Source organism: Rissa tridactyla, chromosome 13 (assembly GCF_028500815.1).
Source record: "Rissa tridactyla isolate bRisTri1 chromosome 13, bRisTri1.patW.cur.20221130, whole genome shotgun sequence".
Lineage (NCBI taxonomy): Eukaryota > Metazoa > Chordata > Aves > Charadriiformes > Laridae > Rissa > Rissa tridactyla.
Genome location: NC_071478.1, coordinates 13,148,126 through 13,163,609, shown reverse-complemented (window position 1 = coordinate 13,163,609; position 15,484 = coordinate 13,148,126). Strand labels below are relative to the sequence as shown.

Sequence of the window (15,484 nt, the reverse complement as noted above, 5' to 3'; positions counted from 1 at the left end):
TTTAGGGTTCTTTGCTCGTTATTTTGGCAACTACATTTCTGGAAGCTGCTTATGAAATACTCCATACAGGGCAGTTCGCTTTTGCCTCTTCTGCAATCTTGCTACACCAGGCTTCAGGCCATTTTTTTCCACCTACCAGTAAGTCTGGGCACGGCTCTTGGCTTGAATAAGAGACATCCAGGGATACTGGATGGCTGGTGGAAGGAGTCTCATAGTTAATAGGAGCAATCTAAGTTTGTATTAAAACAACGTTCCAACATATTTTGCGCATCAGAAAAGATGTAAGGCAATGAATCCATTTTTTATTTGATAACTATCATATAGTGCTTAACAGGAGTAGAGGTTTTAACCTCCATGTCCCAAGCAGTCAGCAATTACATTTTGCCAAGCTAAAAACCCCTTTAACCTTGTGTTTTCAGCCAAGAAATTTTTCATTCACCTTTTAGCAGCTGACTCAGAAGAGCCTGCATTATTACAGTGATTAAAACTGGTGTAATCTACTTAGGCATACGTAAATAGTTATTCCTCGCACAGGACATATTTTTGATTCTAAAAATACCAGAAGTTAGCAGCCTTTTTTCTTGTTGCATACTCATACCAGCTCAGTAATCCCAGAGTATGCGCTTAATCTGGACTGACTTAGAGAATCTATGGAGTCCTTTGTAATTAACTAGTGGCACCGATGAGGCTTGCAAGGAGTTCCCAGGGAGAACCGAGAACCCCGAACACCCTTCAGCTCCTGGTCCGAAATAGCCTCGATTCACCAAAATGAATGGACAAACTGCATCCAGTTTGTCCTGGCCTCCAAAGCGATTGTGGGGAGAATTACATTACAAATCAATTAACAGGGTACTCATTTTGTTGGAAACCGACAGAAAGATAAAATTGACAGACTTGGCAGATTTGTATTTGATTGTGGGATTATTTTTTAAGCAATCAGCAGATCATTCGGAGCCTGTGTAAGAGCACTTAAAATCCAAAAGAATACTATTGCACAGAGAATATATGCACATGAGAATGAAAACGTTTCCAAGATGCTTATATAAAGTTGCAGAAGATATAATATAACAAAGCATCCGAGATGAGGGTATGGCTGTGTAATTAATGAGTGTATATGCACAAAGGACAGAGATGAGGTTGCATATGCAACCTTAACATTGACTTGCCGACTTGAATACTTTCCAAACGACCTTAACTTTCTCGCAAGAGCTCTGAGGAAAGCATTAGTAGTCTTTTGAGTGTTAAAGATTTGTAACGCTCCTTTTCTGCCTTAGAAAGTCTAAGGTAGAAAACCGAAATGTCTTGTGGCATTCACAGTTGAGCAGCTTCTGTTAACCCATGAAGTAGTAACCGAAGCAAGTGCTACGTTTTTCCTTTCGCTGCCAAGTTAGTGATACGAGCAATACAACCTCCTTTGGTGGCAAAACGCAGTGCAGAGCATGCTGTGCACATGCAGAGCGTGAGCTTCATTAGAGGGTTAATTCCTAGAGGTACAATCTCTTTTCTTCCCCCTTTTTTGAGAGGTGGGGACAGGGGGAACAGAAGATACGTCCTGGAGTCGACTACTACCACATGTGTCCCGCTTAGCTGTTGAGCTGGGATCTGCTGAACAGTCAAGCGGGAAACGCATTCCCTTGTGCTTTTCTATCCTGTCACTCTCCTAGCGGCTTTTCATACACAGGTGGACAACCTGGAAGGTTTCAGGGCAAAAATCTGACAAATTCCCCTCTCCCCGCCCCAACAACTAAGCTCGAGGTTTAGAATTTGGCTCGCTGGAAGGTTAGAACTTCACAGCTTTAAACCAGAGCTCTAGTTTAGCCTTAAAGGAACATTTGACATAGACAAACCTCAAAACCGTCCCTGAATATATGCTGAGCTTGGGCATCTCCCTGCGTATTATCTTGCTATACTGCAACTAAAAGGAACACAAACATTAATTTGCCTGTCAATTTTTCTTTGTTGAGAACCAGTCATGGATTTATTTATCCAACGTGCCTCCACCAAATTATATTAATTTCCATCTAATCTCATCAACTGAAAAATGACCGGTTTCCTTCTCTAAGCCACAGTTAGCATCAATTATCTATACACTGATTAAGTGGGTTCTTTATTATAAGATTTAAACTGAAGCTAAATTTTATGTCTTGAATTTTTTTTCTTTAATATTAAAGAATTTTAAAAAAAATAAGTCCTTACTAATTTGGTGGTTTGCTTTTCAGCTACTGATAGGCCCATTTACGATAAAGTGATGGTAACAGAAAAAATATTAGCATTAGTCAAGTGGTCTTGACTGTACTTCTGGGACTGAAAGGCTTGGACTGTCAAGAGACCCTCCTTCACACAGGCTGTGAGCCACTTTCTTCTCACAGAGAATCTCCCACCAAAAGAGTTTCTTACCTAAAGCTTTCAGAAGAAAAGCCACCGTTTGAAAAAACCTGAAAGTTTTAAAGTTGCCAATAAATGCACATCTAACACCAAGTAAAGGCTACTGTCACTCATTATCCTACCCGTATCTCTGCTGATCCAGACGATATTCCAACCACACGGACTGCATCCTCACCTAGGCTGCGCTTCTTCTGCCCCCTTCAGCAAGGGGAACATCTCACTTGCCCTAAAATTATTTGTAACGGTGTAAATGGGGTAACAAAATAAGAGTACCTCCTCCTCTTCTTGAGACTCGGTCAGTGGGCCATTCCGCGTCTCTTGGAAAAGGATTTTCTTCATTTTCCGGTACTGAAGGTTATCCAGCTCACGCACTGCATCTTTTGTCCTTTGTATGAGGTCTATTAGTACCCTTGGTGGTCGGTCTCGGCGAACAAAATCATGCTAAATTAAAGGAAATAAAACACATAGTTTCAGACGTGGCACTAGTATGTTCGATGTAAACATAGGGACACGGTGACTTCTTTTAAGAGGCACCCGAAATGACAGTACATATCAGTAATTAGTCTGTTCATATTCAATAATTAGTAATACCCATGATGAAAGACTCCAGACACTCAGCACTGAATACACTGACTGTGCTCATCACTACGTCAAATAACCAAACTCATCATACTACGCACTAAGAGTTTTAAAGCGTAGGCTGCAAAATGTTTTGTCCCGAAGTCAGAAGATCTGCTCAAGCACAGAACTCTATTAAACCTATAAGTAGAGAGGCAAAAATCACTTTGCGACTTGAAACTCCTGTGCACGTGTAGGCCCACACACGGGCACATCAGTAGCAGGAGAAGCTGAGTAGTGGATGGAGAGGTGCAAGACCTGGCTGACCCTTCGCAAGTTCTCTTTAGCCTTGACTCCCCAATTCGCTTTTCTATCTGAAATTTGGACCAGGCTGGGGTTTTCTGAGCTCTCCAGGCAGCACAGCTAATTCGTTCCTTCCCGAGCTCGTTCGCTTGCCGGGTGCACGGTATAAGACAGTGCCACTTCAAACCTTCCAAAGGCATAGGACTTTAAAATGAACAAAATGCATAAAGGACAAAGAAGAATCAAATCCTGATTATGCAAGATTACCTGCTTAAGCTACATGTAAAAGTTTATCCTGCATCTATCTATTTCAATTCACGCATAAAACCACTAAGACTGCAAGGTTTATTTATACTTAAAGAATTTGTAGCCAGGGTTAGAGTAAAATCAGGTTCTTATCACCTCTCGCTAAGGATGTACTAGAAAAGCACAGGTTTTAAGTGCAGACTGAAAAATAAGTTCTTCAATGGAATTTAAGTACATGATTAAAGGCTCTTCTCTGATTTATCAGATACGTTCTCCTGAACTGTACAACTTGCAGTAGAGTATGAAATCCTCACAGCTTTCCCATTTAATCTTCAACTAAAGGAGGTAGTCTGAGTATACACTTGCTGAAATTCTACATGGAATCACTACAGCTAGGTATGTTGCTTAACATGGGAGACGGCCTGAAGGCACAAACATCTTCTGCATGTTTCTAGTAAGATTAACAATGAAAAAAGAGAAAGGGGAAAAGACTTGTACTCTGCCCTGCATTGCACTTGCCTTTTGTTAGAGACACTCAACAGCTGGACCCCACCTGCAAAGAAACTCTCCAGAGGCACATGTCTGCCCACTTGGCCTCCCAGCTCCTTCCACACCTGGTGAACTCGGGGTCCCACGGGACAGGGAAGAGCATCTCTACCCTAGATGTGTTGCCATCACTCAAGTTCAAGAGCTGCTACATCCAACTGTAGCTGGATTAACCGATACATAAAAGCCAGTGCTCAAAAAAGGCAAGTCTTACATACAAAAAAAGTTGAAAGGACGAGCTGATCTGCTTTTAATGATTTGTAAACAAACATGGGCCGTATCATGCCACAGGCTTATTTCTTGTTGTTAACTGAATTCAAACTGTTGTGCATTTGAGTATTGCTAATGGGGACAGCTAATCATTTCACTATCAATTTTTTGCTAGTAGTGATGGTGTTCGTTTTTGAATTATAGCTAAAAGTTCCAAACACCATTTCACAGAGAAGCAAAATGAATCATTTCTGCTCCTCAGCGCAGATAACCACCGTTTATTTCTGTGTAAACAGCAACCATCTGCAGCTTACCTATGATTAGAAAAAGGGTAACCATTTTTATCTCATTGCGGATAATTTTTATAAAGCAGTAATGCATTTGCAACAATGATTCTGAACTTAAATCCATCCTATATGTCCAGTGTCTACGTGTTTATGCGTATTCTTTAGCAGCGCAAATACTCATTTCACTGGACAGACTACATGCTTCACATTCAAGCGCTACCCAAATATCAGGACGCGACCACACGGAAGCTGCAGGGCAGAAGCACAGAAGTGAAAGCCAACGTGAATACAATTCTGACTGCTCACTCACATTACCTAATTGTCTAAATGGCACATAAAAGATGTAGGCACCCCTCTGCTAGGTACTGTGCAACTCTAAGAAACAATAGCTGAAAGGACTTAATTTGCCTGCTGGCTCCAAATTGCAAATAAAAACCACCACAAACAACAGAACCTAAACGACTCAAAGGGAGGAAGAGGTCAGTTCTAAAGGCATGTACCGAGTTGGTGGTGTCTAATAGAACTCAAGTCTCCTGGGAGTGTCATGCAAGCTGAGAAAAATAGGGAAGAAGTGTTTAAAAGAAGTTTTACAATTGCTTTTACTAGTAAAAGAAAAAAATATTGATGAGAGGGTTTGAGGGGTTTTTTTTATTTATTTTTTATTTCAGCTGCATTGTAATATCACTACAGTCATTTGACTATTTTCATCTGGGATAGAGAATGCAAACTGTATTAATTCTCAAGCACCTTATTTAAAAATTCAGTTCTCTTTAAGAAAACGTGGCCACAAAAAATATTTGTTCTATCCCTATTCACTGTACACAAGCGAAAAACCCGAAAAACCACAGAAAGATCTTCAATCTTATAATCTAACAAGCTTTAGGGAGAGGTACTGCAGGAGGGAACATCTAGGCCACTGTTCTGAAAGTCTAAAACCAAATAAAAAGACTGACTATACATGACTTAAGCATAGGAGCTCAGCTCCAATTGTTTGTACAGACTCCAGCCGCAGGTACTCATGAAATCATATCCTTCAGTGAACTTACACGATTCCTAGAGAGCAGAAAGGCTGCCAATCCACATGAATGAATCATTCCAAAACCCACAACATAAACCTATTAGCTGGTCAAAGGATTGTCAGGGTGCTGCAAGCAGAACCAGAGAACAAAACGCCGGTTATGTGCCACAGCGCAAATGTATCGCAGGAAAAAAAAATAAAAATATACGAGGCACTGAAGAGAGAGTACAAACAACTTCCTTCATCCGCCTTTACCTGGCGAGTGAAGGCATGAGGGTTAAATATTCTACGTGGTCCAGGCTTAAAGCAAGGACAGAGCGAGTGCAACGCTGTTCCTTAAAGTGCGCAAGGTTTCTGTTTCTCTCCTCAAGAGCCAACAGGCTCAGAAACATCCATGAGAATGCATTTCACTGAGCTGAAAGAGCAACAAGCGAAGCTATCAACCAAAGGCTGAATGGTAGCCTTCGAACAAAAATATCAGCATGAAAAGGCTGTCAGGTAGCCACAGAGCAGCAATCTAACCTGCTGTGGAAATCAAGCGGCTAGCAATTCCCCTGCTCAAATATTTAAGGCAAAACTGAGTCCCGTTTACCTGGTGTGGAACAGCAGCATGCCATGCAGTTCTCACCAGCAGCTATGTACAGCAACCAGAGGGATAGAAGGGCCACTCATCAATTTTAAATAAAGGAAATGCTTAAAAAAAACCACCACACAAACCCTGATGGAAAAGGGGCTGGACAGGATTTCATACATCTCTACCTTCTAACGGAAGCTGCTACTGAACTTCCCAAACACGAAGCCCTTGGAGTTATAAGCAGTTCCTATACTTCTGTAAACGGGAACCCAGTGACTTCACCTGGAACTGATTTATGATTCACTGACAAAACTTTGGCAAACTCCGGACACATCACGGCCAGCACAGGTCCCCCTCCTACATGCTCTTGGCAATTATGAACCCGTACAAGGCACTTTCCCGAACGATACCATTATTTCCAAAACAAGTTCTAATTAATTGGGTATAGAAACTATTAAAGGGATATAAACAACTTTTGGGTTTGGTGGTTTGATTAGGGGAAGAAATTAACCTAGGCCTATCCTGTTCGTGCTACTTTTAACGGCTAATTATGATACATAAATATAGCAAAGAAGGAAATACATTACAAGATGTTAATGAATCAAAAGGAGGTGCTCAAAACCCATCCAGGACAAAGAAATTATTGGAAAATGGAGATCAGAAACACAGACAGAAATACAACACTGCACAACTTGAGACAGAAGCTGAAAAAAAAAAAAAGAGTCATGTCTGGAAATACGCAATTAAGAAAACAGATGCAAAGTATGTTTGATAAGTACTTATATGAGGAGGGATCTACAGTTGGCACCAAATTTGTCAGCACTCATGCACCAGACAGCAGTCAAAAGAACACAGCACCACCACCACAGCAGAGCACAGCCAGCCTTTCCCAGCTCCCACCTAACCACGCCTGCAGCAACAAACACTTCACAAGATGTATGGTAGCGCCAGAAATGCCCATCCAGCCACAGGAACTTCAGACAAAAAAAAAACCCAACCCAAAAAAGTGGATCAGAAAGGCCCAAGTGAATGATTTACAATACAGCAAAACTAAGAGCTGAACTGAGATCAGACAGAACGATCATGAAGAGATGCATATTCAAAAGGTATCAACGGATAAAGAATTAATCGTGTTCACATTAGCATTACTAAGCAAAAAAGGTCAAGATAACCTTCCTGAACTTCATCTGCATCTGCCAAAAAAAATAAAGACAAGACAGGATGGTTCAGAGCACCCCACACAGAACAACCCTGCTCTGACCAGGAGATAAACGTAGGTCACCCAGTCTCTTTCCATCTCTAATACCCGTGTTCCTTTAAATAATCAGCCACTATCTGTAAATCTTTATTAACAGCTCAATCCTCTGGTCATGTGGAGTATAATTCTCAGAGCGCTACCAGCTCCGCAGAAGATTTGCTATTGCCTGCGCATCTTAGGAAGACTGGTTAAGTCTAGATTTTGAGTAGCAATTAAAATGGATTTTTAGATTTTCTGTCACTTCCACAGAGAAAGCGTGTAGCAAATTACAAGCCTTAAATCTTACTGGAATTGCATATAAGCTTAGGAGCAAGTATTGCCTGTTACACAGCAGAAAAATAGCATTTTTCCTTACTGAAGGTAAGCAGAAAAAAGAAAAAAAAAAGAATATCAGCTAGTTAATGGTTACATTACTTTACACAAAGCTGCATAACTGCTCCAAAAAGGTCTTTGCTTCACACAAGCTGCACCAAGTTATAGTTTCACCATTCCCTCTGCCCCCATTTAGAGGGCAAACAGGGCTGCCTCCGGTTTCCTCCCTCATTTCTGTCTGCTTTTTGAGGGACCACACACTACAGCACAGTCACAGCTCGGGGCATCCCACTGACAGCACAGGACAGCAGAGAGGCTGCTGGAAATTCCTTCTTCACCAAAGCAGGAGGAAACACGCTTCAAAGTCCTGCCTACGCAGAAAACTATTGGTTGGAATTCACTTCTACAGCACGGATTCAACTAACCCAGCTCTGGACCTGTTTGTCCTTGGTCATACTTTCAGTTAAAGTACATACAGTACTGTGTTGGAAAAAAAATATTTAAAAAAAATATATCAAGATTAAATTCTTCTATATCCTTCCTGCTGACAGGTCCTTTCTTCAGCTAAAAAACCTGTTATTCACAATACTATCCCATGAGGCTTGCAAGTTCTCCAGCACAAATGTAAGCTCTGCAGAGCGCTGGGGTGTGAGAGGAGCAGGTGCTGGGCTGCTCCCGCAAATAACCCCTCACTCAGCAGTGTCACTGCTTTACCACACAACCTACCTCTACTTTACTGCAGGAGTCCAACTCTTGAGCGTCACATTGTAAAGAGAATTGTGACTGACATAACTGGCAAAGTCAGGAAACAAAGTTAAACAGGGTATAATACTCTTTAGAAGACCCCAAAACTCTATTGATTTAACTCTCTCAGACGAGAGCTAAAATAACTTTTTTACTTTTTTTTTTTTTAGAAGGGCAGATATGTGTTCACTATCTTTAGAATTATTTTGGTAGACAAACAGGTTTTTGGCAAATTTCTGGAAAAGATTTGAAAATTACCCGTAACAGATCTGTTGATGATGGCCTTTCCTGAGGTATTTTCTGTAAGCAGTAATCAACAAATCCCCTAAAGGAGTCTGACCTGTAAATAAAAAAAAAAATTCTAGATGAAAGAGAAGCTTAAGATCTGGAATGCATGCAGACTCATTAGCACAAAGCAAAAGGAAAACCTCGGCTAATTTGTTCTTTAGTTCTAGGGCAGAGAAATTAACTGGAGTTTTCCAAATTCTGAGTAAGTTGATCCCATCAGTTCTTTCAACAGTTAAAGACTTAAAACAAACACAGACACAATTACCCCCAACCACAAACTGAAAACCCAAGCAAGAACTATGTGTACCAGTCACTATTTTCAATTTTACTTCAACTACTTAAAGAGAGATGACAATGAAACTATTGGTAAGTCCCGAAACGCACTCTTTTAAGCCAGCTGATAAAACGGCTCTCTAGAAGCTTCCCACCGTTTGTAACATTGACTCAGCAAAGCACCTTGATACAACGCTTAGTTCAAGAAAGCTTAGGTTATACATGAGCTTGTATCACAACTGGAAAGAAGAAAACTGATTTTCTCGGTGCCATCGATCTTGAAAGCAGCACACAAGGCACCTTGCTTACTCCCTGAGTTCTCAAAGCCACCGAGAGCAAACAGGTGACTATAAACAAAATTGCTTGCTATCAAGAATACTGATTCTTACACCGTAGTAACAAGTTGTCTCTACTCTGCATTGCAAATTCTGCCCCGAACATGGGTACCAGCGTGCAGCTGTGAGACCAAGTTCTTTCAGTCTTGAAAAATGGACAAAACAGAGATGATGAAATAAGGAAACTGCCATGTTTTTGATAAAATGATCAGCAATGAAACAATTATGCTACTTAAATGCCTAGCAGTGTAACTGGGGGGTTTCCACACCTCCCCAGGAACTATTGTTTCAAGCTATCTGTGGCGGCTGCCAAGCATCACTCGGTAGTTACGTGCCACTCTTGAGGATGGAAAACTGGGAACGGGGTAACCCCTTTGCTCCCACAGAATAACAAAGTGTTCTTGTAGCAAAGCTCAGATTCCGGAACAAGCCTGTAGCACGGGGAGTATTTACTAGTCACAGAGCTCTGATGAATTTTGAAGTCCCTCACTGAAAAATAAATCTAATTACCTCTATATTCCGTGTACCTCCCCCCTCCCTTTCTCCGCATTTCAGCCGCACTACAGTGCTAACAATTCTGCTGTCAGGAATCTTTTGCAGCTGGAAACTTTGCTGATGCTGAGCAACGGCTGGCTTAATGCATCCAAGAATATTTTAATTCCTACAGCATCTACAGCCCCGTAATTAACACCTCCACACATTTAGATTGTAGCACAGCCAAAGCGACAGAAGGTCAAAATTGAGCCTGCCTACACAGGAGCGTTATTGGAGGATGCAGTCAAATCACTACGTTGCAACAAGCACTTTTCTTGTCAGACTTTAACCATGTAGAGAGTGTCGCAGAGCATAAAAAAAAAATATAAAAAAAAGCCTGGTAATAGCTCTCTTACCATTCATTTGACTGTAACGTAGGGGAATCATTCTGGGCTATGTGATATAAGGCACTCATTGCATTCATGTTGAAAAGTGGAGGCTTCCTTTCAGCTAGAAAGAGAAGAGAAAGGTGTGATAAGGCAGTCTGGAAAGAAAAGGAGAAAGATATGGAAGTATGAGCAGGGTGTCACTGGTAAATCAATAGCTCATTACTGTCCTCAACACATTTATGCTAATTATTTTAATATTCTAGGTTAGACCAGGACAACCACTCAAAGAAAGCTGTTAATTCACCTGAAGAGGGGATGACAAAATCCAAAGAGAACAGGATGCAAATTATAAGGTAAATTTTCCAGTAAATTTTACCTTATCGGCAACATTTCACACCTGACCTGCTATGGTAAAATCAGCAGAAGCTGACTAAAACAGAGCTTAGACACACGGCATGTCAGGGCTAGGAAATTCGTGTATTAATCCCTACAGATCTTTGATGCGCTGCTCTAGCATCTGCATTAAGGGAAAAGAGTGGCTGCCTGTTGCATTTGCCATTGGCCGTCACCTGCAAGTAGGACAGTTTACCAAATTCACTTGCCAGATGTGTCAGTAACTCCTCCTCATTAAAAGTCTTCCTAGTCCTTGCACTGAGAGGACACCTACCTACCAGCCCCTGACCTTCCAGGAGTGCAGCAGATCTCACACAGAAATTGAGAAAGGCCAGTTTTCACCACCATCTACGGCTGGTCATGCCAATCAGCCCACAATGCCAGGATTTTTAAGTTCATGTCAGGTCAGAGCAATCACTTGTCCTTCCCATGCAGCATGCATGCAAACCACCGCATTTTCTTTCCTCTAAACACTACTTACTTTCAGCTACACAAGAAATTTAGACTTCAGCATTCAAAGAAAGCCAAGAGATTTCCTCCCACTGCTACCTGACCCCATGTTCAGATATGGAATCATGCAAAGGCAAAGCTCAAAATTTTTTTTTTTTTTTAAAGCTTATTACTTCTTAAAAGGGTAATATTAAGAAAAAGCAAACCCATCAACTATGTAAAATGGCTTTGGGGCTCTGGGCTGAAAAGCTCTATAGAAATTCTATTATCAAGAGTCGGTGCGTACATAGGGTAGCACAGTCCCTATTCTGCCATTGTGATTTACTTCTTGAGAGGCCATAATTACTCTAAACTCCACACAAAGAAAATACCAGTGGCTACGTGGAAGAACAGAAGTCTAGAACTTGTGATTTTTACATTCCTTATATCAAAATACAGATTGCGTCAGCAAGGTATTAGTGCTGGCACATGAAATGCAACATTGGAAGTTACTAGTTATTTACACCTTATCATCTCTGTATCAGGGTCAACAGTTCTTCCCATTCTGTAAGTCCCCCTCTTTGTTATCTCATATATATTTCTGCTGATTAAACATTGATAAATAACATTTTCGGTGAACTTGCCCTCCCAATAAGTTCTTGATGTCCTGCTGTCAATTATAATCCATATCAAAAGTATCTTTGAAAATAATCTACTCAGCACATGCAATGTCAAACTTCACGTGCACACATCTGCTCTGTATACCTGCTATCACATCTACATCTGCTTCAGGTTGTGTGGTTGCGTATCATTTGCCCTTTGCAGTGCAAACCCTTTTCTTCTCATGTAAAGAACCTGTCCACGTTGATTCGTGTCACAAACTTTCAGCTGAGATTGAAGATTTTTTTGTTTCAGAGAGTGGGGAAGTAAGAAGAATTGAAAATTAAACGTAGGAACCTTCTGACACAATTCTTAGGACACCAGTTCCCTTGACATAATAGCTGGAACAATTTTCTCAAAACCCAGCTTGAAAAATACAGACTAGAAACCATGGTTTAGAATCCTCTAGTTACTAAGGGAATAACTGAGCACACCAGGTTAACATTAAAGCACAGCAGCACTAGTGGCTCATTCTTGATTTGCCAGTGAGTAAAAGATTTAACTCAACTGTCAGTGCTTTCCAAGTTGGGCTTTTTAAAGAAAAAAAAAAACCTGAAATCTTCCATTTTTTCAGGTCTTCCTCATAAATGTTGCAGACAGTTAATGATTCATCTCAGCTGCCAGGTATTTACTCACCTAACTCAATACACGTGATCCCAAGAGACCAGACATCCACCTTTCCATCATACTGTCCCTCGTCCATAGCAAGGATCACCTCTGGTGCCATCCTACCAACAACAGTGCAAAACGTGCGAGTTAGGGGATACAAATCGTGACTCTCGGCACACAGCTTAAAACGAGATGGCTTCGTTATCTTCAGCAGCACAGCAGACCAGAACACAAAGAGCCAGCATGGAGCTGAGGAAAGCCATGCTGAAATGAAACGATGCTTGCCTGCACTAGGCAACTCTTCCAAGAGGCAGTTTAAGAAAGGAAAGTAAATTAAGAGGCCAACCTGATCATCTCGCTGTTAGCGCAACATGCTGGCACATGGGAGACCCACACCCATCTCAAAGGCATGGTACCTGCAGGCAGACAGCAAGGCCTGGGAGAGTCCTAAAGGCATCACTTGCACTCTCACCAGAGATGGTGGGTTTTTCCATTGGCACACCAGGAGAATTTTCCAGCAGATATATGCAGCCTGTGAGTGTAGCTATGAAAGGAACAGGGAAATCTGGAACAGCAAGGAAATATGGTGGTCCAGCATAAAGGGATGAGTGGAGGGGGGAGGAAAGATGCAGCGGGCCCAGCCTGCAAAAATTCAGCCTCTTAACTTTTGTCTTCAAAGATGAAGCAGGCTTCCTGCCAAACGGACTTGTTCAGAGGTTGGCAATAGATGACCTCCCATCAATGCCTGGGGCGTCTGCCACAAAATAAGTGGAGCATAAAGCTATGCTGGTCCACTATGTTAGGAATGCCAAGCAACTTAAGCGACCCTTAAGCAAGTTTCTTCAAAACAGAATTTAAGTAGCTGCGTGACTTCCAGTCTGCATGGCCACATTAGCAGGATTCCCTTGCTCCATGTGGTTGTCTTAGTTCCCGTACCTATGGCAAGCGATAATGATTTTTAAGGAATGGCATTACAACAGTCAAAACATTAACTGGTGTCATCATTTCAAAGTGCTGCACAGCCTACTCTCTGCTCACGGGCAATAAAAACGCATTTCCTGAAGAGCTGGACACAGGGATTTTAAGAAAACTGCTTGGTTAATAGAGATTTTTATGCCAGATATTATTTTCAGATTGTGAAACGCTGGAAATGGAAGAAAGAAGTCTTATTAAAGGACTGAAGTATTGCAGGTTTTACTCACCAGTAAGGCGTTCCCACAAAAGAATTGGCAGGGGAGACTATAGATGCAGACCCGAAGTCAGCTAATTTCACTTGACCTGGTTCTGTTAGAAGAATATTTCCAGCTTTAATATCCCTTTAAAAGAACAAAAGAAAAGCACACTTCTGGTTACAGTAGAGTAACTTGCAAAAATTTACAAACACACAGAAGTCCACTAACTTCTTCTCAATTAAGCATTCATAAAAACCTGAGAATATTTAGAATCTTCTATTATGGAAAGCTAGAGAAATCAGATAAGTAGCATTTTTGGGAATAGAAACCTGTCTGCACCCAGAAAGGGCAGGGGGTGAGGGAAGATGAGATGAGATGAGATGAGCTGCAAGGCTGAGACCCCAAACTGAGATCCAGGAGAGATGTATCCTAATACCCAGCTGTGACACCTTAAACGACAGCAGACATTATTTTCATCTTTCAAATGCCCTAGGTTCCCTTATCTTGTCCTTTCTACAACTCTCTGATACTCCATATATTTAGGAGATTAACGATAATGAAGCTACTGCAATACAAAAGGCACAAGACACATTCAACACCTTTGGCACCATAAATTTCTGAAGTCCAGCAGTAAGTGGGTTAATTTCAAATTAACTGCCCATGAAATGCTGGGAAAGGTTACCTCAATTTGCATACCTTCCAAGACACTTGGCAATGACCCTGTTCAAAGTTAGGGAAGAACTCACCTAAGCACCGTTTACTTTTATATCTAGGATTCTGCAGACTTGTCTGTTATACCTGAAATATTTTTTTTTCTTCCACCCATCTGATAGAAAAGAAGGAGGATTGCTTTAAGAAATTCAGGTCTGCTTACACATTGCCAGCTGAAAAATCACAATATAGCAAAAGTTCCTTAAAACCCTGATACAGCCTTTCAATAACAAAGGCATATCGCCCACTGGGTATGCCACAGGTACCTTTACATGGGCAAAGCTATTTGCTTTTGCAAAAGCAGAGCCTCAACGTAAATGGGGCAGAGCCTCAACGTAAATGTAAGGGGCCCCTGTCAGCCCGGCTGTATACACCATACAGTCTGGAACGTCTCTTTGCCATCTCTTAAAAAAAAAAATAAATCATTTCTTTTACCTCAAGAAAATATCAGCTTTCCTTATCTGGTGATCAACTGTAAGTCCTTGAACACCAAAGCCACTTATCAGTAGTAGCAGACCTCCAACACAAACAAGCTAGTGTGTATTGCCAAACACACTCATCCTCTGACTCTGAAAACCGAGCTAATGAGAGAAATGGGAAGGGAAATAAAGCTATCCTGTATTTAGTGCAGAGGAAGAGCGTACACTGAATTATCGCACAACAGTTGAAGCATAATGATTTGTGCTTCAAATACAAACCCAATATCACTGTAGACCTAGACAATAGGCAAGCTGAAAGATCCTTTAAATTTAGTGCGACACAAATGCTGGTGAGATGCCTTTGTCTCCCCAGGGCAGCACACAGGGGAGACAAAGCTGGGGTAAAGAGAGCCACAGAGACAGAAACTTGCTTCCAGTATTTCAGCAACAGAGCTGGAGTCAGAACCTCTATTCCCCCATTCCCAGGACAGCATCACTTCAAAACTAGTTTTATGGATTTTTTTTTTTTTTTTTTTTTTTTTTTTACACACATGTGCTACTCAAACATGTCCTGATGCGTCTTCATGTTTTGGGGCTGTACATCTGTCACTTCTGCTGGAGGAGAAGCGCTAAAGCTGTCTCATACAAAAGAGCCAACTCAGGCTGTCCCCTTTGCTATCGTCTCCACTGCAACCATCACCGTACAACAATCAACAGAGGACTCGGCGGCCACGTTAGATACCAGCAAATGTATTTGCTAACTTAGGTTTGTCTTGTGCCTGCACTTAAACAGAAAATAATCTCATCCTTTGCCATCCCACAGCGTGTGACGTTAGAACTAAGTGGTAGCAGAGATGCTCGGGGAGCTCAGGAGGCGAGATTAGAGACTTG

General features: G+C 41.4%; 1 protein-coding gene across 4 annotated transcripts in view; it reads right to left on the bottom strand.

Annotated features, from left to right (window-relative positions):
* Positions 1–15,484, bottom strand: part of TAOK3 (TAO kinase 3) — a 95,221-nt gene that overhangs the window by 28,289 nt on the left and 51,448 nt on the right. For all 4 annotated transcript variants that reach the window (XM_054220084.1, XM_054220088.1, XM_054220086.1 and 1 more), the window contains exons 8-12: positions 13,494–13,607; positions 12,319–12,410; positions 10,228–10,321; positions 8,700–8,781; positions 2,659–2,826 (exon numbers count right to left, since the gene is read on the bottom strand). In XM_054220084.1, coding sequence (XP_054076059.1) covers positions 2,659–2,826; positions 8,700–8,781; positions 10,228–10,321; positions 12,319–12,410; positions 13,494–13,607 — 550 coding nt within the window. The remainder of the gene's footprint in view (positions 1–2,658; positions 2,827–8,699; positions 8,782–10,227; positions 10,322–12,318; positions 12,411–13,493; positions 13,608–15,484) is intronic.